At 47.0% G+C, this 23,692-nt stretch overlaps 1 protein-coding gene across 3 annotated transcripts; it reads left to right on the forward strand.

Moving 5' to 3' along the window:
• The first annotated feature begins 1,240 nt into the window (after window positions 1-1,240).
• Tbc1d20 (TBC1 domain family, member 20) lies at window positions 1,241-21,409 on the forward strand. Of its 3 annotated transcripts, none has more exons than XR_001783169.2 (8): window positions 1,241-1,455; window positions 9,567-9,752; window positions 12,361-12,441; window positions 15,404-15,590; window positions 15,745-15,846; window positions 17,801-17,942; window positions 18,732-18,996; window positions 19,125-20,016. XR_001783169.2 is itself a non-coding variant. In NM_024196.4 (8 exons), the coding sequence occupies exons 1-8, from the start codon at window positions 1,389-1,391 to the stop codon at window positions 19,378-19,380; spliced, it is 1,209 nt and encodes a 402-aa protein (NP_077158.1). In that variant the 5' UTR covers window positions 1,243-1,388; the 3' UTR covers window positions 19,381-21,409. The 3 variants fall into 3 exon arrangements, 1 of the variants encoding a protein (NP_077158.1); NR_156111.1 differs by having other exon boundaries at window positions 1,243-1,455; window positions 17,801-17,946; window positions 18,732-18,919; window positions 19,125-21,409; NM_024196.4 differs by having other exon boundaries at window positions 1,243-1,455; window positions 18,732-18,919; window positions 19,125-21,409.
• The last annotated feature ends 2,283 nt before the right edge of the window (window positions 21,410-23,692 follow it).

The following is a 23,692-nucleotide window of genomic DNA, read 5'->3' on the forward strand; positions in this document are numbered from 1 at the left end:
AGACATCTGATACATGGTCTATAGAAAATACTGGAATAGGTCCTGTTCAGTTAAAAAAAAAAAAAAAAAAAAAAAGGCCCCAAAATGTTACCATGACAAAAGTGGGAGCGACTGCAGTCTTGCTTGTTGGCATTGTTGCAAAGGACAACACATATTTGCTGTGAGAATTAGTGTGTCTGTTGTGTGTATTGAGTACTCTAGGGCTCTAAGAGCCGAGTTTCCTAAAATGAGTAAAGGGAATGATTAGACAAAGGAAGCCAAAGAGAAAGGAACCTGGCTTAGCCCACTCCATTCAAGACGCTCACTTTGTGGAAACAAACTGAACCTGTGCTGCTTTTAAAGAAATTTAAACTTCATCAGCTGAAATTGAGGGAGAGTTAAATTTGGGAATTTCTAAGTTTATTAAATATTAGTTTTAAAAATCGAAGTAATTTCAGAGTAGTCGTTTTTGCTCATAAAAATTCCCCAGGAGACTTAATTTTGGAAGTCTGTGTGTGTGTGTGTGTGTGTGTGTGTGTGTGTGTGTGTGTGTGTGTGTGTGTGTGTAAATGTCTTTACATGAAGCCAGAGGACAACCTCGGAAAAGTGTGACACTTGGAATCTGATCTAGAGAGAAGGTATATGAAACCAGGGGGAACTGACACTTATAGAAGGAAAAAAACAGAACAAAAACAGTAGCAGTGAGCTGGAGGCTTTAAAAGCTAATCAAACCACTAGACTCATGAGAGCATCCTCACTGGGGATCTGGGAGGTGAGGCAATCTTTGGGGGTGACCTATCTGAGGGACGACCCTAGGGTGTCACTGAGCTTGAATGCGTGAGTGTGCGTCGTTAGAAACACCGTAGGCGTGGAAGAACTCCAAGATCTGATCTGCTCCATAGTATTTTGATCAAAGGTTCACTGCTTCACACAACTCGGTGAGGGAACAGTGTCCCATATCTATCTCTATGAGCAGCCACCCTTCCCCAGAGTTGTCCCCGCTAAACTCCGGAAACCAGGTATGACCGGTCCTTGGTAAACAAAAGTCTGCGCATAACCGTGGAACTTGGCAGTGTCCAGCCTTGTGGATTTAATATTTTATTTTCATAACTAATTGAATAAAAGCAAAAGCAGCAGCAAAACTACGACCCGGCACGCATGCGCGTACAAGCGGCTTCCAAGCGCCCTCCGCACCTGAGCTTTCCGCTGTCAAACTGCATGCGCGCGCCCCAGCCCCGCCCAACCCCGAAACGTAGGTCACGTGGGGGCGTGGCTGTCTGCGCGCCTGCGCGCCGCAGGCCGACGGAGTCTATCCTGCCCCGGCCGAACTGGGGTTAGGTCCGTGGTGGGAGCCGCTCCTCAGGCTCCGCCGCCAGCCGGGGCTCGGGCTGGGGCCCGGGCCCCCGGAGATGGCCCTCCGGCCCTCAAAGGGCGACGGCTCCGCCGGCCGCTGGGACCGCGGCGCAGGGAAGGCAGGTACGGAGGACGGCGGGCTGGGGCGACGAGTGAGGGCCGCGCAGCTGCCGGGAGCTGAGGGGGGCGGTGGCGGCGGCGAATGAGGAAGAGCTGGGCCTCACCCAGGCCGCCGCCAGCCACGTCCGCAGAGCGGATCGGCCGCGCTGGGCCGCTGCCCGAGCTCCGACCTCCACTCTGCACTCGTGACCCTAAAATTCCCCTCTGCACGCGCACACACAAACTCAAGGAAAGTCGCTACTGTCCAATTCCAGAAACTCGGGTCGGTGAGCTAGCTCTCCACCCTACACTTCCTCCCTGTTCATCTACTTTCTGGCCCTTTCCCGGGCTACCTATGTTAGTGTTCAGTTGTGCACAAAGCAGTGCTGTTTTCCATACTCTTTCAGTCTAATCTATTTCTGTGAAATCTTGGTTTTATTGTGCACGTGTTCTGGAGTACATTTCCCGTATGCTGTGCTAGTTGGTGAAAATTCCTGAACCAGGTGAGCTAATCCATTGCCAGTCCTCTGACAGGTGATGCGCATATTAGAACTGACCCTGTTGTCCGCCCACGTCTTGTTTTCTGTTATTTTTCTTTTCTCATCTGATGATACTGGCCACAATTGAGGATAGGTCTGTGAGCTACTTTACTGGGCTCTTTGGTATTTTTAACACTCTTTGCTGGTGTCGGTGCCACATCTGTCTTTATGGCATAATAGCCAGTGTCCCAAGTGACATGAGTCTTGTGACCTGTTGCAATGCAGCTGTGTCTTGGTTACAAAACCTCAGGGCCCTTCAGCTTGTGTGGATGAAAAGGAAATTCAAAGGATCTTTCTTAGTTTAGACTAGTTTTAAATATGTTGGAGAATCGGTGACCAAATTAGCAATTGTAAGAGCCCTCCATTGTGGAACTCATGGTGAATTGGTTAGTTTGCTCTGCTTTTCTCCGTTTTTCAGTAAAGTACTCTGATTTGAAGGGGGCAGGAAATACTAGAAGATCGACCAAGGATCGGAGCTATATGGTCAAGGACCCCTTACAGTTACTTTCAGACAGGATCTTGATAATTTATGTGGAACTTACCATCTTCCTGCCTCAGTCTGTCTTTCTGTTAGTGCTTAATTTCTTCTTGTTTGGTTATGTTTTATAGAAATGAACTAGTACTATGAAAGACAAAGGGTACTTGGATATATTTTCTTTTAACAGGAATTTTACGATGATTATAATATTTTTGTGGTTCACTGTCCATGTCATAAATACAGACATGATGCTCAGACAGACATTTTTGTTGTTGTTGTTTTATTTTTGGTTTCTCAAGACATTGTCTCACTGTGTAGCCCTGGGTGTCCTTGAACTCTGGCCTCTTACTCAGAGATCTTCCTGCCTCTTCTGCCTCTGCTTGCGTCACCACCACCTTTATTTCCTTATTCTAATGTTTCTAATTCTGGCCCTTTATTTCCTTATTCTAATGTTTCTTTTGAGCTTAGGCCTAGTAGAGCCCAGGATAACCTTGACATTTGTAGCAGAGGGTTGCTTTGTGTCTTCTGCCTCCTCCCTAGTGTTAGGTACAGTGGTGCATGGCCACACCTGTTGGTGTGATTATTTTTCCTGTCTGTGTTGTTCCAGTATGTTTTCTGTGAAAGCAAGCACAGAGCTAATGGTTTTTGGAAACGGGGTCTTAATACGTAGCCTTGACTGGCCTAGAGCTCCTGATACAGACTGGCCTCGAGAGAGAGAGCTTCACTGCTTTTAGTTGTAAAGTTTTTACAGCTTTATAGTAGCCCATGCTTTTAATCCCAACACACAGGAGACAGAGGCAGGCAGATGTCTGTGAGTTAGAGACCAGCCAGGTCTACAGAGGGAGTTCAAGCTACACAGTGAGACCCTGTCTGAGAAATAAAGTAGTGACTAGGGCTGGGGCTGAACCTCAGCAGTCAGTCACTTGCTTATTAATGTGAGGCCTGTGGGTTATCCTCTAGTACTAGGGAGAAGAGAAAAGTCTGCTTCGGTGGCCTTTATTAGAGTAAGCCTGTTAGGGCCAGGGTTTAGGTCAGGCCTAGCACACACTGACTTGCAGGGCCCTAAGCTTCAGCCCCAGTGCCGTGAAAAAGGTACTGGAGAGCAGGAGAAAGGGTGCCATTGTCATTCTGCTCTTTTGTTGGCTTAGTTATTTTTCGGGCATCTGGGGTTTATTTATAGAAATTGTCATATTTTGTGAAAGTTTTAGGATGCTCATTTTATCATGGTGATGATAGCCAAGTTCTCATCCACAGAGGAATTTGGAAGCTCTCAGCTTTGGAGTATATCATGAACCCTCTTCTATGCAAAGTGGTTAGAATTTACCTTAAAACTGATAGCAGACATGCATTTTAATCTTTCCCTGAAAACCCCAGGGATGACTGCGACTTTTCTCTTTGTAGGAGACATAGGATGTTTGTGAAGTAGCTGTTAGTGGTGTCCTTAGTGCTCTATTGTGTAGGATGGCCATGGGCCTCTCTGTACAGTTTATGTGACTAACTCACCTGAGTTCTCTGACTTGTTTTCTCTGTGTATTACAGTGATATGCTACACATTAGGCTCTAGACAGCATGTGCAGGGGTGGCATATGTAGGAATGACTTCATCTGCCATTAAGCTTTAAGCTTGTGACTGGATAAATGTGGAGGTCAGAGGACATCATCTATGAGTCAGTCTTGTGAGATCTGGGGATGGAACTTGGGTCATCTGGCTTGTATGCAGGCACCTTTACACACTGAGCAGTCTTACTGGCCCTGCCAACTTTACCTACTGGGAAGTAAGGTTAAGGAAGGCTGTGTTCCAAAGTGGCCAGACAGCACTCCTAATCCAGTTTGTGTACCCTCTTCAGGGAAGCACCCAGAGCTCTAAGGAAAGTCAGAAAATCTACAGAATTTTACAGTATTCCATAGTGAGCCAGGCACACAGCAGTGTGGGGGAAGTAATGCCACTTACTACGGGACAACTTTCTCCAGAAGAGCAGAAACTAAGGAAATTAAATAATTTATTCTGCTACACCTATACTTCCTGAGTTCTATAGAATCAAAATGGAGAGAGTTGGCCAGACTCAGTGGCCACATCTTTAATCCCCGCAATCAGGAGGCAGAGGCAGGCAGAACTCTTGAATTCCAGGCCAGCCAGGACTAATGAAGCCCTGTCTTAAAAACAACAGCAAGGCACGGTGTCCCATGCCTTTGATCGCAGGACTCAGGAGGCAGAGTTCAAGTCTAGCTTGGTCTACAGAGCAAGTTACAGGACACCAGGACTGCATAGAGAGACCCATCTTATAAAACAAAAACAAACAAAAAACAACAAAAAGCTGAGAACATCAGGGAGAAGTAAGTCCAGAATTAGGTAACTCCTGTGTCTTTGCCCAGATCTCATGAGACTAGAGGAGATTGCAGACTGTGCTCACTGAATAGCTTGCTGGGGAAGCTATTGGAATTGGACGAAAATGAGGGTTTTTTTCATACTCTTAGTGAAGGGTCAACAAAACTTGGAGATGTCGGCTTTCCTCAGGCAGTCTTTGGGACTGTCACCTTAGTGCTCTCCCCTGCAGTGTGAAGGTGGAAGAGTACTCACGGCACAAGTTTCACGTGCACTGCTTACATTTTACTCGTTGTTGGAACTAATTCAATTCCTGCTCAGTTTCCTGCCAACCCTCCTGTGATGTTGAAGACATGATGAAGCATACATTGTTCCTGTGGTGGGTAGGGTACTTGTGTAGTGTGCTAGGCTCCAAGTTCATCCCAGCACTGCAAGAAAAAAAAAATTCTTCCCCTTCTTGATCCTTTTGGAAGGCATGTAGCCTTATCTTCAAAGGATGTAGCCCTGCAGAGAAAGCCCACACTGCCTGCAGGAAGAACCCAGCCTGAGAGTTAGGCTCCCCTGCTTCAGTCATAACTTCTGTTCTTTGTGTGTCTGATCCTTCCTCTGTGTCCTTGGTCATGGTGTTTTGCTTACATGACAAACCTTTGCTCACATCCTTGCCTCTACCAGGAGTGCTTTGCTTTTGACACTCTCTTTCTTTGGCAAGGTTTTCAATGGAGTTCAGAATCAATTTCTGGAAAAGCCTTTCCTCATTGCCTTAGAAATAGTCTTTCCTTTGGTCTTCATCATCCTTCAGGGTTCTCAAATACCCTGTGTCATAATGTGTCCCTTCCTGCTCTGAGCTTCTCTGGAGCTTCCAGGGAGTCATTGTTCGTCTTCTCCTTAGTGCTTAGTACAGACTCAATGATGGACTACTAAGGGGATGGGAGGGAGGGAAGGAGGAAGGGCTGGCACAGCTGAGACAAGACCTTGACATCTCAGAAACATTTGACTGGGGAGGTCCTTTACTGAGGGAAGAGCCTGAATTTTTATTTCTAGGTAAAGCAGGCATTTAATATAACATCTAACTTGAGCCAGTCTTAAGAGTAAAGAGAACAGGTTGAATTTGCTCTGAGCAGTTATACTCAGAGGCTAGACACACCAGGAAGATCTCAGACACTGGTCCCCCTCTGTGTTACTAGGGACTGTAACAACAGTCTTAACAAGAGAACAAGTTACCTAGGCCAAAACTCACTTGTCTTTCTGCCTGACTTGCAGTTGACTGTAGCTCCAAAGCTCTGTTTGTGTGTCTCATGTCATAGCTACATAGATAAGTCACCAGGACTCTTAACTCTATTTGTGTTTCACCTTTGTCATGAGCACAGTTGTGGACTGTTCTCTCAGAATAGAACATTACTGAGGTCCTCTGTTCAGTACCTCTTCTAGAACTTCATATGCCATGTGATATTGTCACTTAAGTCTAAACTTCCTTCTGGTGGTGTCTGACTTACCTTAACTCTAGTGTCTAGTGTTCTGTAGATGTTCTGTAGATGTGTATGTGCATATGTAGGTTGACCTGACCTACTGTAGTCTCTCTGTACTCTTTGCCTTACTGTCTGCATACATGTTTTCTTGACAGCTGTGGTGTAACCTCTTGTGATGGTTGGAGCTTTTGTGTTGAAATTCTTTTTTGAAAGGGTTTCTCTATATAGCTCTGGCTGTCCAGGAACTCACTCTGTAGACCAGGCTGGCCTTGAACTCAGAAATTTGCCTGCCTTTGCCTCCCACGTGCTGGGATCAAAGGTGAGCCCCACCACGTCTGGGTCTGGCTCTTGTGTTGAAATTCTTGGAGTTTTTATGTTCTCTCTCTCTTTTTTTTTTTTTTTTTTTTTTTTTTTTTTTGGTTTTTTTGAGACAGGGTTTCTCTGTGTAGCCCTGGCTGTCCTGGAGCTCACTTTGTAGACCAGGCTGGCCTCGAACTCAGAAATCCGCCTGCCTCTGCCTCCCGAGTGCTGGGATTAAAGGCATGCGCCACCACGCCCGGCGAGTTTTTATTTTCTCAATGGTGCAGGTAACCATATAATCTTTTTTTTTAAAGATTTATTTATTTATTTTACTGATGTGAGTACACTTTAGCTGTACAAATGGTTGTGAGCCTTCATGTGGTTGTTGGGAATTGAATTTTTAGGACCTCTGCTCACTCTAGTCAACCCTGCTCGCTCCGGTCGGCCCTGCACGCTCAGAGCTGCTTTCTCTGGCTCAAAGATTTATTTTTTATTATACATAAGTATACTGTAGCTGACTTCAGACACACCAGAAGAGGGCGTCAGATCTCATTACAGATGGTTGTGAGCCACCATGTGGTTGCTGGGATTTGAACTCAGGATCTTCAGAAGAACAGTCAGTGCTCTTACCCGCTGAGCCATCTCTCCAGTCCTAACCGTAAAATCTTAACAAGTGTCATCCGAGGCTCCTAAAAGTAGATGTTCTACTTGAAAACCTAGAGGCTGTGTCTTATTGAAATGGGAGAGTTAGGACAGGTAGCAGCCTCAGATGCTCATCCTGCTTTCTAAAAAACTTACTTTTTAATGCTAACTAGTGTATCTTTTTCATTTTTTGTGCACTGATGTATGTCTGTGTGACAATGTCAGATCTTGAAGTTGCAGACAGTTGTGAGCTGCCATGTGGGTGCTGGGATTTGAACCTGGTTCCTCAGGGAGAACCACTGAGCCATCTTTCAGCCCCTAAAAAACTACTTTTGAGGCAGAGACAGGCAGATTGCTATGAGTTTGAGGCCAGCTTTGTCTACATAGCAAGTTCCAGGCCAGCCTGGAGTACGTTAAGATCCTGTCTTTTAAAACAAACAACCAAACAAAAAAGCAGGGCAATGGTGATACACACCTTTAATCCCAGCACTTGGGAGGCAGGGCAGAGGCAGGTGGATTTCTGAGTTCAAGGCTACCCTGGAATACAGAGTGAGTTCCAGGACAGCCAGGGCTATACAGAAAAACCCTGTCTCCAGAAAACAAAACAAAACAACAACAAAAATAAACATCTTTTTTAAAAGTTGAGCTGGAAAAAAAAAAAAAACAAGCAAAAAACCCCAGCAACAACAACAAAAAAGTTGAGTTGGGCATGGTGATGCACATCTTTAATCCCAGCACTTGTGAGGTAAGCAGGCAGATTTCTTCATTTGAGGCCAGCCAGAGCTACACAAGAGAAACCATCTCAAAGCACTCCCAGCTGCCCGCCAAATAAAAAGTCATTTTTGAAGCCGGGCGTGGTGGTGCACGCCTTTAATGGGAGGCAGAGGCAGGTGGATTTCTGAGTTCGAGTCCAGCCTGGTCTACAGAGTTCCAGGACAGCCAGGGCTATACAGAGAAACCCTGTCTCAAAAAAACCAAACCAAAACCAAAACAAACAAAAAGTCATTTTTGTTTTGTTTTTTGAAATAAGACTTTATACCCCAGGTTGGCCTTGAATATCCTATGTAGAAGAAAGAGTCTGGCTTTGAATTTGTGAAAGTTCTGAGTCTGCCTCCCAAATGTTGGGAATAGAGGCATGCTCTGTTGTGCATGGCTTCTAAAAGAATAATTTGAGTATTATAAATTGGCTGTAAATAAGACTGTTACATATGAGTGTGAGCTGCTTTGTGACTGGAGTGTAGCTCAGTTGGAAGAGTGCTAAGAAGCCTTGGGTTCAACCCACTGCACTGCATAGAATCAGCCTGGGATCCCAGACCCCTAGTCAAAGCATGTAGGGAGCAGAGGCAGGAGGCCCAAAAGTCATGATCTCATTGTTGGCTACAGAGAGAGCAGAAGAGTGGGGCTAGAATGATGCTCAGGAGCTAAGAGCCTTACTCTTCATGGCTGCTCACAGCCACCTGAACTAGATCAGGGGATCTAAAACTTTCCAGACTCCACTGACCCCAGGCTTTCAATAGGTACTCACACAGACATGCAGGCAAAAAACAAATACACAGAAAAGAAAAATAGATAAATCTTTTAAAATATTTTTTAAAAATCTTAACATGATTAACACACTACTTTCTGATTGCCAATGATGAATGGAGCTTTAGAAAAAAAGATTTATTTTATGTGTATGAGTGTTGCCTATGGTTTTGTTAAATGCATTGTTGAGGGTGTCTTGAGTTAAACGTGGGGCCTCACACACAAGTGCCATGCTGCTAGGACACATTCCCCAAGCCTAGTATTGAGTTTTGAATTACATTTTTTTCCCAGTATAAACAACTAAATGTTTTCTGACCTGGTGGTAGTGGCACATGCCTTGAGGCCCATCACTTGGGAGGCAGAGGCGGGTGGATCTCTGTGAGTTCAAGGCCAGCCTGGTCTACTAAGCAAGTTCCAGCATAGCCAGGCAGGGCTACTCAGAGAAACCCTGTCTCAAAAAACAAAATTAAAGTTTTTTTCTTTCGTGTTAAGGGTTAAGCCCAAGACCTTTGGTATGCTAGGCAGGTCCTGTACCCTGACTTCACCAGCCCAAGAAGACCACTTAGATTGAGATATCTATGCTTTGTGAAATGTGAACAGAAAAAAAAGCATTGACAGTAGCTGGTACTTACTGATGATTCCTAAAACTGTAATTCCTTGTTACTTACGTGGGCTGTGGTCAAAGTGTTTACACATGTGCTAAATATGTGTAGGTTTTGTAAGAAGCAAGCATGAGGGCCAAAGCTGTCTTAAGAGAAAGTACCTTAGACCAAGTTAGGAGATGGGGACTCTAAGCAGAAAAGTACACATGCTAATAAGAGTGTGCTTCATTCTCTGCCACACGCTGTTTGTTTGTTTCTCCAGACTTTAATGCCAAAAGGAAAAAGAAGGTGGCAGAGATACACCAGGCTCTGAACAGTGATCCCATCGACTTGGCTGCCCTCCGACGAATGGCTATCAGTGAGGGAGGGCTCCTGACTGATGAGATCAGGTGCCAAGTATGGCCTAAGCTCCTCAACGTGAACACCAGTGAGCCACCGCCTGTGTCAAGTAAGGGAGCAGAATCCTGAGGTGGGGGCTTCAACTAGGGACTGACATCTTGTCTAGCTAGAGGTGTTTGCTTAGGGGGAAAAAGAGGAATTCTCTTACGTGGTTGGGAAGATGGCTCAGAGGACCTGGGTTCAGTTCCCAGCACATTTAAGGTGGCTTACAACCATTTGTAACTCTAGTTCCAGAAGGTTCAATGTCCCCTTCTGGCCTCCAATGGCACCAGAGAGAAGTGCTAAGGTTCCTTGGCATTCTAGAATTCTTTAATTCAGTACAAGCTGTTGATTAACGACTTTGTAAGCCATGTAGTGATGGGAAATCTGGGGAAAGCACTGGGAACAAGTGCTGCAGAGCACCAGTGCCATTGCCTGCCCTGCCACCCCTGCCACCCCTGCCACCCCTGCCACCCTGCCACCCTGCCACCCTGTTCATGTGGCAGTGGACTCTGTGTCCAGTGTTCTGGGACTTATCAAATCTCGGTGTCCCTGCTGTGTACCACATACTAGATGTGATTAAATGATTCATGTGCTAAAAGTCTGATGATGTAGTGCACAGTGGATGCTAGGTTGCTACATGTTACACTTGCTATGGATATTTGAGACTGGCTGGCTCAGAGCAGTGGGCTTTGTGTTGCAGGGAGTCAGGCGCTTTGCCCTGGGAAGGCATTTTTCTCTCACATTCCAAACTGCACGACAGATGCTAAGATGAAGAAAGTATATGTGGGTGAGGGTTGGGGGTGGGTATGTAAGTCTTACACAGGTTCCTCTGTGTGGGCTGTGAGGAAAATGAACTTACCCAGCACTTGGCTTGGGATAAGGATAAGACATGCTTGTATCTGTAAACTAGCACAGTTGATAAGAACATTTGCTTAACATGTACAAGGTTCAATCCTAGCACTGCACAAAACTAATTATGGTGGCACATGCCTGTAATCCCTAGTATTGGGATGGCATCAGGAGAATCTAGAGTCAGAGAGAGGCAGGTGGATCTCTGAGTTCAAGGACGGCCAAAAGAGGGCATCAGATGCCCTTATAGATGGTTGTGAGCCACCATGTGGTACTGGGAATTTAACTCAGAACCTCTGGCAGAGCAGCCAATGCTCTTAGTCTCTGAGCATGGCCTTTCCTTCAGTTTCTGCTCTACTCTTTGTCCCTGCATTTCCTTTTGACAGGAGGAATTCCTCAGTCGGGGGGCCATGCTTATCCACTGGATATGATCTATACAGGTTCTCTCTCCCCTTCGTTGGGTATTTTGGCTCATGTCATCCCTGTTGGGTCCTGGGAACCTCTTGAGTCCCTGGCATTTGGGACTTAAAGTGGCTACTCCCAGGTCCCCCTCTCCAACTGCTACTCACCTCTGTTCAAATTCCTGACCCTTTGTACGCCCCCCCCCCCAACACCTGATCCCCTGTGATGTTTTAATATGTAGTTGTTAGTATTTAGCAGTTTTACTCCAGAGCCACTCCCATGTCATATCCTCAGATGCTCAAGGCCCTCCCTGTATATGAGCTTCAGTGCTTGTGTGCTGAGCGCACACTGTCACTTTCCCCATTCTAGTCGCTCCTCATGGTGACTGAGAAGTCCACATGCACAGGAACAGGCTCACTTTACAGATGGGGGCAGGTCCTTGTGAGGACAGTGGCAGGCACAGTAGCCCCGACCTCTTGACCTTTTGCCCCTCCTCCATCCTTTCTCACATTACCCAGAACAGTCTTTTTCCTCTGTGTGCTCATCAGGCTTTTTTGAAACAGCTGTGTTTAGAACTTAGCTGTGAAATGTGTCTTTACTGTTTTATTTATTTATTTTTTTTGTTTCAGTGTCAGTGCGCATCAAATCCGGGGCCTAGGTAAATGCACGACCACTAAACTGCTCCAGCCCACCCCCCTTAGTACTTCCCATCTTTCTGGGTTTTTTTTTTTTGTTTGTTTTGATTTGTTTTTCATTCTCTTTTTAAATTTTTTTGGCTGGATGAGGTCTTGCTGGTAGTCTAGGTTGGCTTCAAACCTGAGGCTATCCCCTCCACCAGTCGCTCAGCGTCAGGGATGATATTACAAGTGTGAGCCAGCTATACCTGACTGCGTAGCTGGGATTCTGTGTGGATGTGGTGCTTATATCAAAGTGTAATATTTAAAAGAGTTATTTACTTTATGTGTGTCAGCACATGTCACTGTCTTCAGACACACAAGAAGAGGGCATCGGATCCCATTACAGATGGCTGTGTGCCACCATGAGGTTGCTGGGAATTGAACTCAGGACCTCTGAAGAGCAGTCAGTGCTCTTACCTGCTGAGCCGTCTCTCTCCTGTCCCCAGGTGTTATATTTTAAGTCATGTTCCCTTGAAGTTTTCTTCAAGTGCTGCAACACACTTTTGTGTTCCTTTTGGAACACAAAAACCTTTTGGCTGTTCTTTGTGTCCTTTATGTTTCAACTATCATTCCAAGATGTAGTTCCTGTTGTTCTTTGTTTGCTTTGTGGTGTTGAGTCTAAATTATGGGTATCGAGCGTGCTAGGTTAGCTCTCTATAACTGAACATACTGGAAACCCAAAAAAATTTTGCTCCTTAGCTGGCTTCCCAGACTCTTTGTAGTAACCCTGTGTTCCTCTTCTGATAGGGAAGGACCTTCGAGACATGAGCAAGGACTACCAGCAAGTGCTGCTGGACGTCAGGCGATCTCTTCGGCGCTTCCCCCCTGGTGAGCACCTCTCCTAACTTGCCACATCTGGAGTCCCTTCACACTTACCTCCCTATGTTGGTGCTTGCCAAGGTTGGGGCGGGGGGTTCCTAGCAACCAGAGATACATGCAGATCCCTGCTCTCAGGAACGAAAGGGGGTGCCCTCACTGTTGACTCCTTGTGGCCCAGAGGTGCCAAGTGAAAGAGACTCTTGAATCCTCGTCTGCCCTTGTGTCCTGGAGGAACTTGTAGGGATTGGGAGGGCCAGGGATTGGCTTTGGAGAGTGGGTTGGTTTGGAATTGCTCTCTAATGGGAACTATTAATGTCTTCATTGGTGAGTGTTGCCTTACCTGTGTGGCTACAGGGTCCCTTTTCCTTCATGCTTGCAGAGTATGTTCCTGAAATTGTCCCTTGCTTCCAGGACAAGGAAAATGACTATGCTTTCTGTTTTTATAATGGAGGGAACTGGGCAGCAAACCTCATCTATATATATAATCTAGCTTTCTTCCTCTTGTAAGTTTACCTTGACTTTTGACGAGATAAGGGAGCCTCTAACTCTCTTGCCACACCCAGCTGAAGCAAGCTCCAGTTGGGACATGTGTGTTATAGGCCTTCTGTCCTACTTGGATCTTTGTTTTCTGGGAAGGTTCCCACAGGCTGGTAGCCAGTCAGTCTTCTGGACCAGATACAACATATCCCATGACCCAGTCCCCTTCCCACCCTGCTGTCCAGTTGAGGTGGTTGATATAGGGCAGTGCTACCCTGTGTTTCTCTGCGTCCTTTACTATTGTTCCTTAAACTCAGAGATCCGCCTGCCTCGGCCTCCCGAGAGCTGGAATTAAAGAGGCTGGAGCGGGAAATGAAGGCCATCCTTAATGCCTTTATGTCACCAGTCCATATGACCTTCCTGCACACGGGATCTGCCTTGGCATTTTAAACCCTTTCTATTCATGTCCTCTGGATTAGCCTGACCAGTCATAAATCAGAAATTCAAACAGGAAGTAGTTCTGGCTCTCACTACTTCATGGATTCACTTAGTACTTGGTTCACTTTGTTGATGTTTTTGTTTGTTCTCTCTCTAGCGCACATCTTTAGAGAGGTGGATGAACATGAGCAAGGAGCAACCGTTGCTTTTGCCTTGAACCTTTATTCAGTTCAGTGTAAGCCCTGACCTTGCTATTTCCTCTCACAATACCTGCTTTTTTTTTCAAGACAGGGTTTCTCTGTATAGCCCTGGCTGTCCTGGAGCTCACTTTGTAGACCAGGCTGACCTCAAACTCAGAAATCTGCCTGCCTCTGCCTCCCGAATGCTGGGATTAAAGGCATATGCCACCACGCCCGGCTCAATACCTGCTTTTAATTGACAACTAAGCTAAGCACGAGAAAGCTGTGCTTGGTGACATTCTTGTAAAATATTTCATGAGATCAAGGCTTGACCTTGTGCTCAGTCATTTTCATTTACAATTCAGACTTTAAACTCAGAGGGTAGCATCATTGCCCGTGAGCTCTCACAGACACCAGACAGTTCAGCCTGTGAGCTCACACTGACCTATATATCATCCTGTGGGCATCTTTGTGAGCAGGCCACCCACCCTCTTGTCAGTTTCCCACGGGGTCATGGGTAGCAGTCCATGTGCAGCTCCTGTGTGTTGATTTATTTCTCATGCGTCCTTTTCAGACTGGCTTAGCCAGGACTGCTGAGTGTTAAAGACCACATGCTTCTCAGTGGTCATCTTCTCTGTTTCATAGACTAGCAAGAGTCAGCATCTCCTGGGTCAATGTTTAGTAGAAGAATTGGAACAAATTATGACAGCCTTCCAACCACTAGCAGCTTTGGTTTCTTTCTTTCTTTCTTTCTTTCTTTTTTTTTTTTTTTTTTTGTTTTTTTGAGACAGGGTTTCTCTGTGTAGCCCTGGCTGTCCTGGCACTCACTTTGTAGACCAGGCTGGCCTTGAACTCAGAAATCCGCCTGCCTCTGCCTCCCGAGTGCTGGCATTAAAGGCGTGTGCCACCACACCCGGCGCAGCTTTGGTCTCTTTAGTGCTGTGTTTTTTAACTCCCTTAATAGAGCCTTGAGGTTCAGGTTCACTTTCAGGTCCAGGGTGCCTTGTAGATGGGCTCCTCCTTTTTGAGCTCTGGCTTTAATTCTTCATCAAAACATGCACCGAAAGGCACTGTGTTTACTGCTGTGACTTACTGCCCTGAACTCCAGCGGGGTCTCAATTGGGTGCCCCTGCTTACAGCTACAGCTAGAAATTGAGACCACTTAGAATATGGGCTATAGTTTAGAGAAGAATACAACAATGTTAATTTTTATATAATTTCATTCCATGACGAAGGGTCAAAAATCTCTAGATACTTTTCTGCTGATCTTGCAGATTCACACGTTGCCATAATAATTGCCTGTTTCTTTTGATACATGTACACATAATTTTGTTTCTGAACAAAATTAAGGGTAATTTTAAGGGTAAACAGCCATCACAGCACCCTTTTTTTTTTTTTCAGAATATCTAACTCATAGAAAAGTTCATCTTTCACCATTTATTTTTATCAGAAAAACACAGAATCTTGGATTTGCTGTTCAAGCCTCTTGCGCCTCCTTTAATGTCAGCAGTTCCCTTGGGTGCATAGCAGGCCAGTTAACTCTGTCACTTTCTGCTTGTGTTGCTTTTGTCTGGTGTTTGCTCATGAGGTTTAGGGTCACATCTGTGACGCTGTGACAGGACTGTGCTCACTGAAGTGCAGAGCTCGTGGAGGCCTATGTTGTTCTTTCCTTGTGATTGGCCACGCTAACTGTAAGGTGATTTTCCCAGGCCCTACTGTGTGGCTTTTCCTGGGCTGGGTGTCATGAGCAATGTGTAGATTTTGCAAGGCAATGTTCATAATTCATTGTCTGTCACTGCACACTTTTCTCTGGGAAGCACTGCTGGCCTGCTCATTCTGTCGTTAGGACCCTGTGCCAATGCCCCTCCTCTCCGCAGGCATGCCGGACGAGCAGAGAGAAGGGCTCCAGGAAGAGCTAATCGATATCATCCTCCTCGTCCTGGATCGCAACCCTCAGCTCCACTACTACCAGGGCTACCATGACATCGTGGTCACATTTCTGCTGGTGGTGGGGGAGAGGCTGGCAACATCCCTGGTAGAAAAATTGTCTACCCACCACCTCAGGTACCTGTGCATCTGGTATCATGCCAGGATGGAGGTCACTCCTCAGCCTCCTAGGACAGACAGATGTCTGAATAGTTTGAGCCCACACCATTGACCATCCCTAAGCTCAGTGTTGGACCTGACCACTTGCACTGACTGAATTGTCTTCCTGCAGGGATTTCATGGATCCCACAATGGACAACACCAAGCACATCCTAAATTATCTGATGCCCATCATTGACCAAGTGAGCCCAGAGCTCCACGACTTCATGCAGAGGTGAGTCTACACTAGTGTACGCAAGACCCACGGCAACCCTGCTCCTTGCTCTTCTGGGTTTCTGTTTCTTCACAAATCTAGCATGTAGGGATACAGCTCAGGGCTTTAAGAGCTTGCATTTGGTGGGTATGTCATAAATTCTTACACGCGTAAAGGCAAAGCTACCTGTGATGCCACCTGCCTGTAGTGAAGCACTGGGAAGGTACAGACAGAAAGGTTAGGGGTTCAAGGCCAGAGGTGGCTCAGCAGTTACAGGCCCTTACTGCACTTGAAGAGTAGCAGAGTGCAGTTATGACAGCCTGTAACTCCAGCTCCAGGGGATTCAACACCTTCCTACACCTTCTTCTAGTTTCCCTAGGCACCTATACACCATGCACACAGTAGCACACAGATACACATACATACGCAGAAAAGTAAAATTTCCTTTTCCTGTAAGTTTTTATTTTTTGAGATGGGGTCTTACTCTGTAGTCTTGGTCAGATAGGAACTCGTATAGAGATCCTCTGCTTTCTCAGTGCAACCACACCCAGTGGTAAAAATAACTCTTTACAAAATAATACAAAGAATTCTAGGCCAACCTTGGTTCTGTAATGACTTTGAAGCCAATCTGAGATCTGAGACTCGGGGGTGGGGTGGGGTGGGGGAAGCAACAAGCTGGGCAGTGGTGTGTATGACAGTGACAGAACAGGCAGATCTCTTGAGTTGGAGGCCAGCCTGGTCTAGATACTGAATTCTAAGCCAGTCAGGGCTGCATAGTGAAACCCTGTTTCAAAAACAGTAGCAACAAAGAAATTTTTTTAAAGTAAAAACAAAACAAACAGAAGGGATAGAAAAATGGCTTAGAAGTTAAGAGTACTTACTGCTCTGGCAGAAGACCTGGGTACAGTTCACAGCACCCATATCAGGTGACTGGCAACTGTTTTTTTTTTTTTTTTTTTTTTTTGTTTTGTTTTGTTTTGTTTTGTTTTTCGAGACAGGATTTCTCTGTGTAGCCCTGGCTATTCTGGAACTCACTCTGTAGACCAGGCTGGCCTGGAACTCAGAAATCCGCCTGCCTCTGCCTCCCAAGCGGTGGGATAAAAGGTGTGCGCCACCACGCCCAGCCCTCACAACTGTTCTTAACTGCAGTTCTAAAGTGTCCAACACCCTCTGGCCTGTGCAGGTGTCTGTGTGGTATACACAAACTCAGCACAGCCACACATACATATATAAAGATAATAAATAAATTCTTTTTATTAAAGATATACTTTCACATGTCTGTGTGCTTTGCCTCTGTGCCTGGTGCTCAAGGAGGAAACCACAGTGCTCCTCGCTGAGAGTGGCTGCTCCTTGTTCTCAGAGGGAGGTTGGTTGTGCATGAGAAAAGTACCCAGGAAGGTGAGGCAGCGCTCTACCAGGGAGCTCCTTCCCCCATCCTCAGAGGGCTTTATTTTTTTGGTTTGGTTTTGGTTTTGGTTTTGGTTTTTGGTTTTGTTTTTTTGGTTTTTGAGACGGGATTTCTCTGTGTAGCCCTGGCTGTCCCGGAACTCACTTTGTAGACCAGGTTGGCCTTGAACTCAGAAATCCGCCTGCCTCTGCCTCCCAAGTGCTGGAATTAAAGACGTGCACTACCACTGCCCGGCAGTTTTTGGTTTTTGAGACAGGGTTTCTCTGTGCAGCCCTGGCTGTCCTGGAACTCACTCTGTAGGCCAGGGTGGCCTTGAGTGCAAAGATCTATTTGCCTCTGCCTGCCACTCTTCCCCCCTCAGGGAATACAGGAGTGTGTCTTCACCACCTGGCTTCGTGGTACATTTTTGAGACTCTGTTTTTAAAGAAGATTCTGAGTTCCTAAGTGGCATAATTTCCCAAGAAAGTAGTATCCTTTCCAAATACTTCTTCGCTGTCAGCTCAAGGCTCAGTGAGAGGGAAGGGGTGAGCTGACAGATACCTAACTTTTGATTTCCTTTGTTCCTAGTGCTGAGGTGGGGACCATCTTTGCCCTCAGCTGGCTTATCACCTGGTTTGGGCACGTCCTGATGGACTTCAGGCACGTTGTGAGGTTATACGACTTCTTCCTGGCCTGCCACCCACTTATGCCCATTTACTTTGCAGCTGTGGTAGGTACACACTGGGAGGCAGTGACTAGGTGCACTGTAAACCCATCCAACTTGATCCGTGATCTTGAAGGGGATGGTAGAACCTAGGCTGGTGGCCCATTCCCTAGTCTGAAAAGTGTTAGGAAATGTTATTAAGCAGCTGTCCTCACTTAGAGACTTGAGACCCTTCAAAGCACCAGAGTGCCATGTAACTGTCAGTGACTACTGTTACCTCCTGGAACTCTAGCTAGTAGACATCATTAAGGGCACAGCCGGTGGGTCAATGTGCCTGCCAGAGGCAGGCCTGGTGATAGGCTTAAAAGAGTAGCTCTTGGAAGAGTGTGGGGTTCATGCCCAAAAGGGCTGAGTGGAGAGTGGCCCTTTAGCAGCTTTAAACATTAGCTGTGCTGTCAGGAGGATGTCTAAGGGAAACAAGATGGCTCTGTCAGGCTTTTCTGAGGCTGCTCAGTCTCCTGAGACCCATTTCTTCTTTCTAAAAGAGTGTCAGTTTTTCAAGACTTGTCAGAGGACTTAATGAGAATTGGGTAGCCTTTCACATTATAGATGGAGTGGGACACGGCATTTGCCAGACCTGTCTGTATCTAAGACGTGTGTGTGTGTAGAGAGAAAGAGAGACAAGTGTCCAGTGTGTGTGTAGGGTGAGTGAGTGGGGGAGAGACAAGTGTCCTGTGTGTGTGTGTGTGTGTGTGTGTGTGTGTGGAGAGAGAGAGAGAGAGAGAGAGAGAGCGAGCGAGCAGGGGAGAGACAAGTGTCCAGTCTGGTGTCTGATTCAAAGCCTGCCTTCCCTAGATCGTGCTGTACCGGGAGCAGGAAGTCCTGGACTGTGACTGTGACATGGCCTCTGTCCACCACCTGTTGTCCCAGATCCCTCAGGACCTGCCCTATGAGACGCTCATCAGCAGAGCAGGAGACCTCTTTGTTCAGTTTCCCCCTTCTGAACTTGCAAGGGAGGCAGCTGCTCAGCAGGAGGCTGAGAGGTGAGGTGGGCGAGCTGTGGCTGCTGCAGTGGGGCAGTTGGAAATCAGACCATCCCTGGAGTCTACTTGTCTAGAGGGTACGGGGTTCCACACTGCAGCGGGTTCTTCTCTGCAGGCCATATAGATCTTTACCAGAGAGCATGCTGAGCAATGGCCTGCTCAGTGTCTTCTGCCCCTCTGTGCTACCTTCTGCTTCTTTCCACAGAACGGCAGCCTCTACTTTCAAAGACTTTGAGCTGGCATCAACTCAGCAGAGGCCAGACATGGTGCTGCGGCAGCGGTTTCGGGGACTTCTGAGGCCTGAGGCTCGAACAAAAGATGTCCTGACCAAACCAAGGACCAACCGCTTTGTGAAACTGGCAGTGATGGGGCTGACGGTGGCCCTCGGAGCAGCAGCACTAGCAGTGGTGAAGAGCGCCCTGGAGTGGGCCCCTAAGTTCCAGCTGCAGCTGTTCCCCTAAACTCAGCTCAAGCAGCTACTCCCTCACCCAGGGCACCAAGCTCTCCCCATTTCCAGAAGGAGGGTAAAGTTGCTGTGATTAAAGGGTTTCTGTCAGGGGTGTTCTGTCTGCCACCCTTGGCAGCTTGTTTTTTGGCTTTGATGGCTGGTGGCAGAGCTGCCTGACACTGGCTTGCCGGACCCGAGTGCTCTCTGCACCTCTCCTGTTGAAAAGTGGCTCTGGAGCACCTGGTTACCCAAGTCACTGCCTAAAAAGTTGGGCCCAGAGATGCCCTCCTTATAGCACCATGTGTCTTGAGTATCTTTAGACAAAGCAGGCAGGATGGTCCAGCCTTGGGATGAAAGTGAGGGGAGAAAACATTAGCCTGGGAGCCAGCTGGACCCTCTTAAAAGCGGCCATATTAGCTGGTCAGAATCAGAGATAGACTCAAGCTGGGTTCTAATTAAATTTTTATGATCCCAGCCTAGAGCTCATGTGCAGAGGAATGTTAATCACCAGGATGATGTTGCCCGTGTCTCCCTGTTCTTTCTCCTCTACAAGCCACATGACAAAACCTACAAAGACATTTTTAATACTGTTTTTATGATTGTATACTACACCTAACATAGCAAGTAGTCTTCACTTTAAAAAAAAAAATTACTTATGTGTGTGTACAGGTGCCCACAGAGGCCATAGGTGGGCTTCAGGTTTCCTGGAGCCTGTGTGGGTGCTGGGATCTGAATGCCAGGCCTCTGGTGAAGCAGCAGTAAGTGCTCTTAACTGCTGAGCCATTTCTCCAGCCTCTTTCATAGTTCCTTCATGAGAGAAGCTGTCAGAGCATTGAGTTTCTACTGGGCTAAGTTATCCCTTTTTTGGAGGGGAATAGAACCCAGGGCCTTGCACATGGAAGCAAAAGTGTTCTACCACTGCGCTGCCCCAGCTTTGGTTTTTTTCGTTTTTGTCTTTTTCCATTTTTAGTTTTGAGATAGGGTCTACCTAAATTATCCAGGCTGGCCTTGAACTTTTGATCCTCCTGCCATGGCTCCCAATTATCCTGGATGACAGGATTGCACCTGAGATACTCTCCCTGCTCAGTTTAGCCAAAGTTGTTTGTGAACACTCCCAGACCCCACGGTGCCACTTCCTGACTCGCTTTCCTTATTTTCCTCTTCTTACCCACCTTGGCCTGTCTTTGTGTCGATCTCTTCCGCTGCTGGTCTCAGGCTGGGAATGTCCTTGGAAACTTGCCAGCACGTAGACAGGGTTTGGCAGGAACCGCACACCACCAGCCTCACTGTACCTGGGCTCCTCCAGGAGAGGTGTACAGGATCCATGGGATCACTTGGTCTTCCTAGGATGGCTTTGTTAAAAGTGAAGCCAGCTGTGTTTTATAGCACCTGGCTTGAAAACAAAAGTGCCTTTCGCTGCTTTAGGGTGTGTAGTGGGAAGCTCGTTTCCTTCTTTCCTGGGCACTCTTCTCCAGTCCTGCCATGTCCACACCCCACATGTCCCCTGCCCATCCCCTTGTCTCCTGTGCCCATTGTATGCAGTGGGACACTCTGCATGCTGGGCAGCCATGAAGCCAGAGTCTATAGGAGGTGTCCTGGCAGAGTTACATAAAGCACTTTAAGTCAAGCCGGAGTGGTAGGTAAGTCCTCTGCACAGGAGCCTTGCCTTGGGTGAGTGATTCACTGGGATCATTCAGGACAAAGGAGAAGTTTCCAGGACCCAGAGTGATGAGGTGACAAATACTATTGGGTCTACCCCGGAGCTTATCATCTATCCTCTAGCCTGCTTGAAGACTGTAGGAGGCTTGCTGGCTGAGGGAAGGGCATGAGCTCAGGGTCCAAGCCACTGTTCTGCATCCAAGCAAGCAGGTGGCACTGGCTTGTGAGGAGCTGAAGAGTGGTCTGTGCCCATAACAGGACTCCCCTGCCACTGAGAAGAAAGCATTGTCAATTTACCTTCAGGTATTTACTCTGTAAAAAATATGTGTAGATGTTTTGTACAGAGCCCTGTATGAAAATAAACACCCTTATGTGATTCCTAATCACTTGTCTTTGTATCATCGCTGCTTGCCTGGATATCATCGCTTACTCGGCCTGCGGTCTGTTGGCTGGTCAACCTTGGCTGGCAGGACAGTGAGCCTTTCCAGCTACGTTTCACACACAGGTGTAATCAATTTAGGGCAAAAGTCCTGGTTCTAGCAGCCAGCAAGGACTAAGCTAGCTACTTCCCTAGTTTGATTCCCACCTTAAGACGTAAGTAGTGAGAAGCAGTTTAGTCAGCAGCACATGGAACAAAGGTTCAGTGACCTGAACTCATCTTTGGGGTTCAAGGTTTTGTTTAGGACATGTTTATGACAAGGGCCTTTCAAGGAAAGCTAGATTAGGTGGGCAGACACATGACTAACATGCCCAAGCAGAGGCAAACCGAGACTGATCCAAAATCAAGGCTCAGACTTGAGGTTTTAATCCCTTTGTGGGCACAGTAAGGATTTTTAGCAAAGGCATTTTTCTGTTTTTACAATTTTATTTTCCAATTATGTATATGTGACTGCAGGTGTCCTTAGAGGTCAGAAGATGGGAGTTAAGGTGTGAGAAACTGAACTTGGGTCCTCTCGTAAGAGAATTATATTCTCAGGCACCGAGTTGTCTCTTTAGCAGCAAAGATGTTTTTCTAAGTACCAGTCATACAGGAAGTGTGGGCCAGTGTATCGTACCTGCTGTGGACACCATCACAGCTAGGTGACAGGTACAGGATGTGCCTAGAGTGCTCTGGCCTTTTTTGCTTTGCAGGCTTTTAACTCATAAGGCTAGCACTTGGATTTGAGCCTGTTTTGAAAGGCAACCCAGCCCATCATGACTAGTTTCTGTCTACTGAGAAACACCTGAGAGCTACCTCACTCCGCTTCTAGCCTAGCTGGTTCTCAACCTGTCTGTCACGACCCCTTGGGCAAACCTGTCTCCAAAAATACTGACATTATTCATAACAGCAAAGTTAGTTATTAAGTAGGAATGAAAATAATTTTATGGATGGGGTCACCACAACATGAGGAACTGTATTAAAGGGTCGGTCACCCCATTAGGAAGGTTGAGAACCACTGGTCTAGTCTCTAAACAGTTCTACTACTGGCAGTAAGAGTGTGCAGTAGCAGCCAGGTGTGGTGGCGCACGCCTTTAATCCCAGCACTCGGGAGGCAGAGGCAGGCGGATTTCTGAGTTCGAGGCCAGCCTGGTCTACAAAGTGAGTTCCAGGACAGCCAGAGCCACACAGAGAAACCCTGTCTCGGGAAAAAAAAAAAAAGAGTGTGCAGTAGCTGGACCCCTACTTTTCTGCCTTTGCCTGCAGAGAAACCAGCCAGAAGCCAGGAGCTGCTTCTGGGTGGGCGTTTGTTGATCCTTGCTCTGTCCACAATAGGATACCAGCCTGTGATGCCCTTTAACATGGCAGCTGTGAACCTCAAAGGGCCAGCAGGGACAGGGCCCGACCTCCAGTTGCAGAGGGCTAAAGAGAAGTCTTGAGTGGCAAGTCCTAAGCAGCTGAGGACATGAGGCCCAAACACAAAGGACAAGTGGGGTTTTGTTACCTGGGTAATAAAGGAAGGATACGTGTATAGCAAGTCTTGGTCAGGCCAAGCTTGGTGCATGTCTATTTTCCCAATACCATAGAGGTCAAGGCAGGAAAAAAGATTGCCACAAGTTCAAGGAAAACCTGGGCTACACCAACCTTATACTAAAATCGAAGCAATCCTTCACAGTCCAGGGACCTTTCTGACCTGAGGCTGTGGGTCCATCCAAGGATACATACTCCAGGATGTAAACACCCTGGAAAAGCTACATGCCCTAGCATCTGGAGTGAGTTTTGACCCCGTGCTGGGCTTACTGTTAAGGCTCACATTGTGGGAAGACGGTAATAATCTCAGAGGAGCTGAATGGGCCGGAGTGGAGAGAAAGCACCAGGCCAGACATCACAGCATGGCCCTGCTCTTCAAGCAGAAAGGACCTCCTCCCTGCTTGGCTTCAGCACTTTCAGAAACGCCTCTGCTCTTCTCCTTAGACACCCAGAGGGAGCAGCCAAGCCTTCCTTCCCAGCCTCCAGCTGCTGCCTTGACCTCCCTCCCTCCCTAGCATCCCTCTAAGCTTCAAGCCCTTCTCGATACATTTCCCCAGTCTGGGCTAATAATGCCCAAGCAACCTTGTCCCAAGAGTTGGGCATGGTGGTGCCAGGTCTGCTACAGGGGTCCCAGAGCTGAGCCATCCTTATTCCCCCAACCACCAGAACCAACAGATCACCTTCAGGTTCTGTTCCAAGCTCTCCAGAGCTCACCATC

Source organism: Mus musculus, chromosome 2 (genome assembly GCF_000001635.26).
Source record: "Mus musculus strain C57BL/6J chromosome 2, GRCm38.p6 C57BL/6J".
Lineage (NCBI taxonomy): Eukaryota > Metazoa > Chordata > Mammalia > Rodentia > Muridae > Mus > Mus musculus.

Coding starts and splice junctions, on each gene's coding strand:
- Tbc1d20 (NM_024196.4), top strand. CDS start 1,389: ATGGCCCTCCGGCCCTCAAAGGGCGACGGCTCCGCCGGCCGCTGGGAC. Junction 9,753..12,360: donor TGAGCCACCGCCTGTGTCAA/GTAAGGGAGCAG, acceptor CTCTTCTGATAG/GGAAGGACCTTCGAGACATG. Junction 12,442..15,403: donor TCTTCGGCGCTTCCCCCCTG/GTGAGCACCTCT, acceptor TCCTCTCCGCAG/GCATGCCGGACGAGCAGAGA.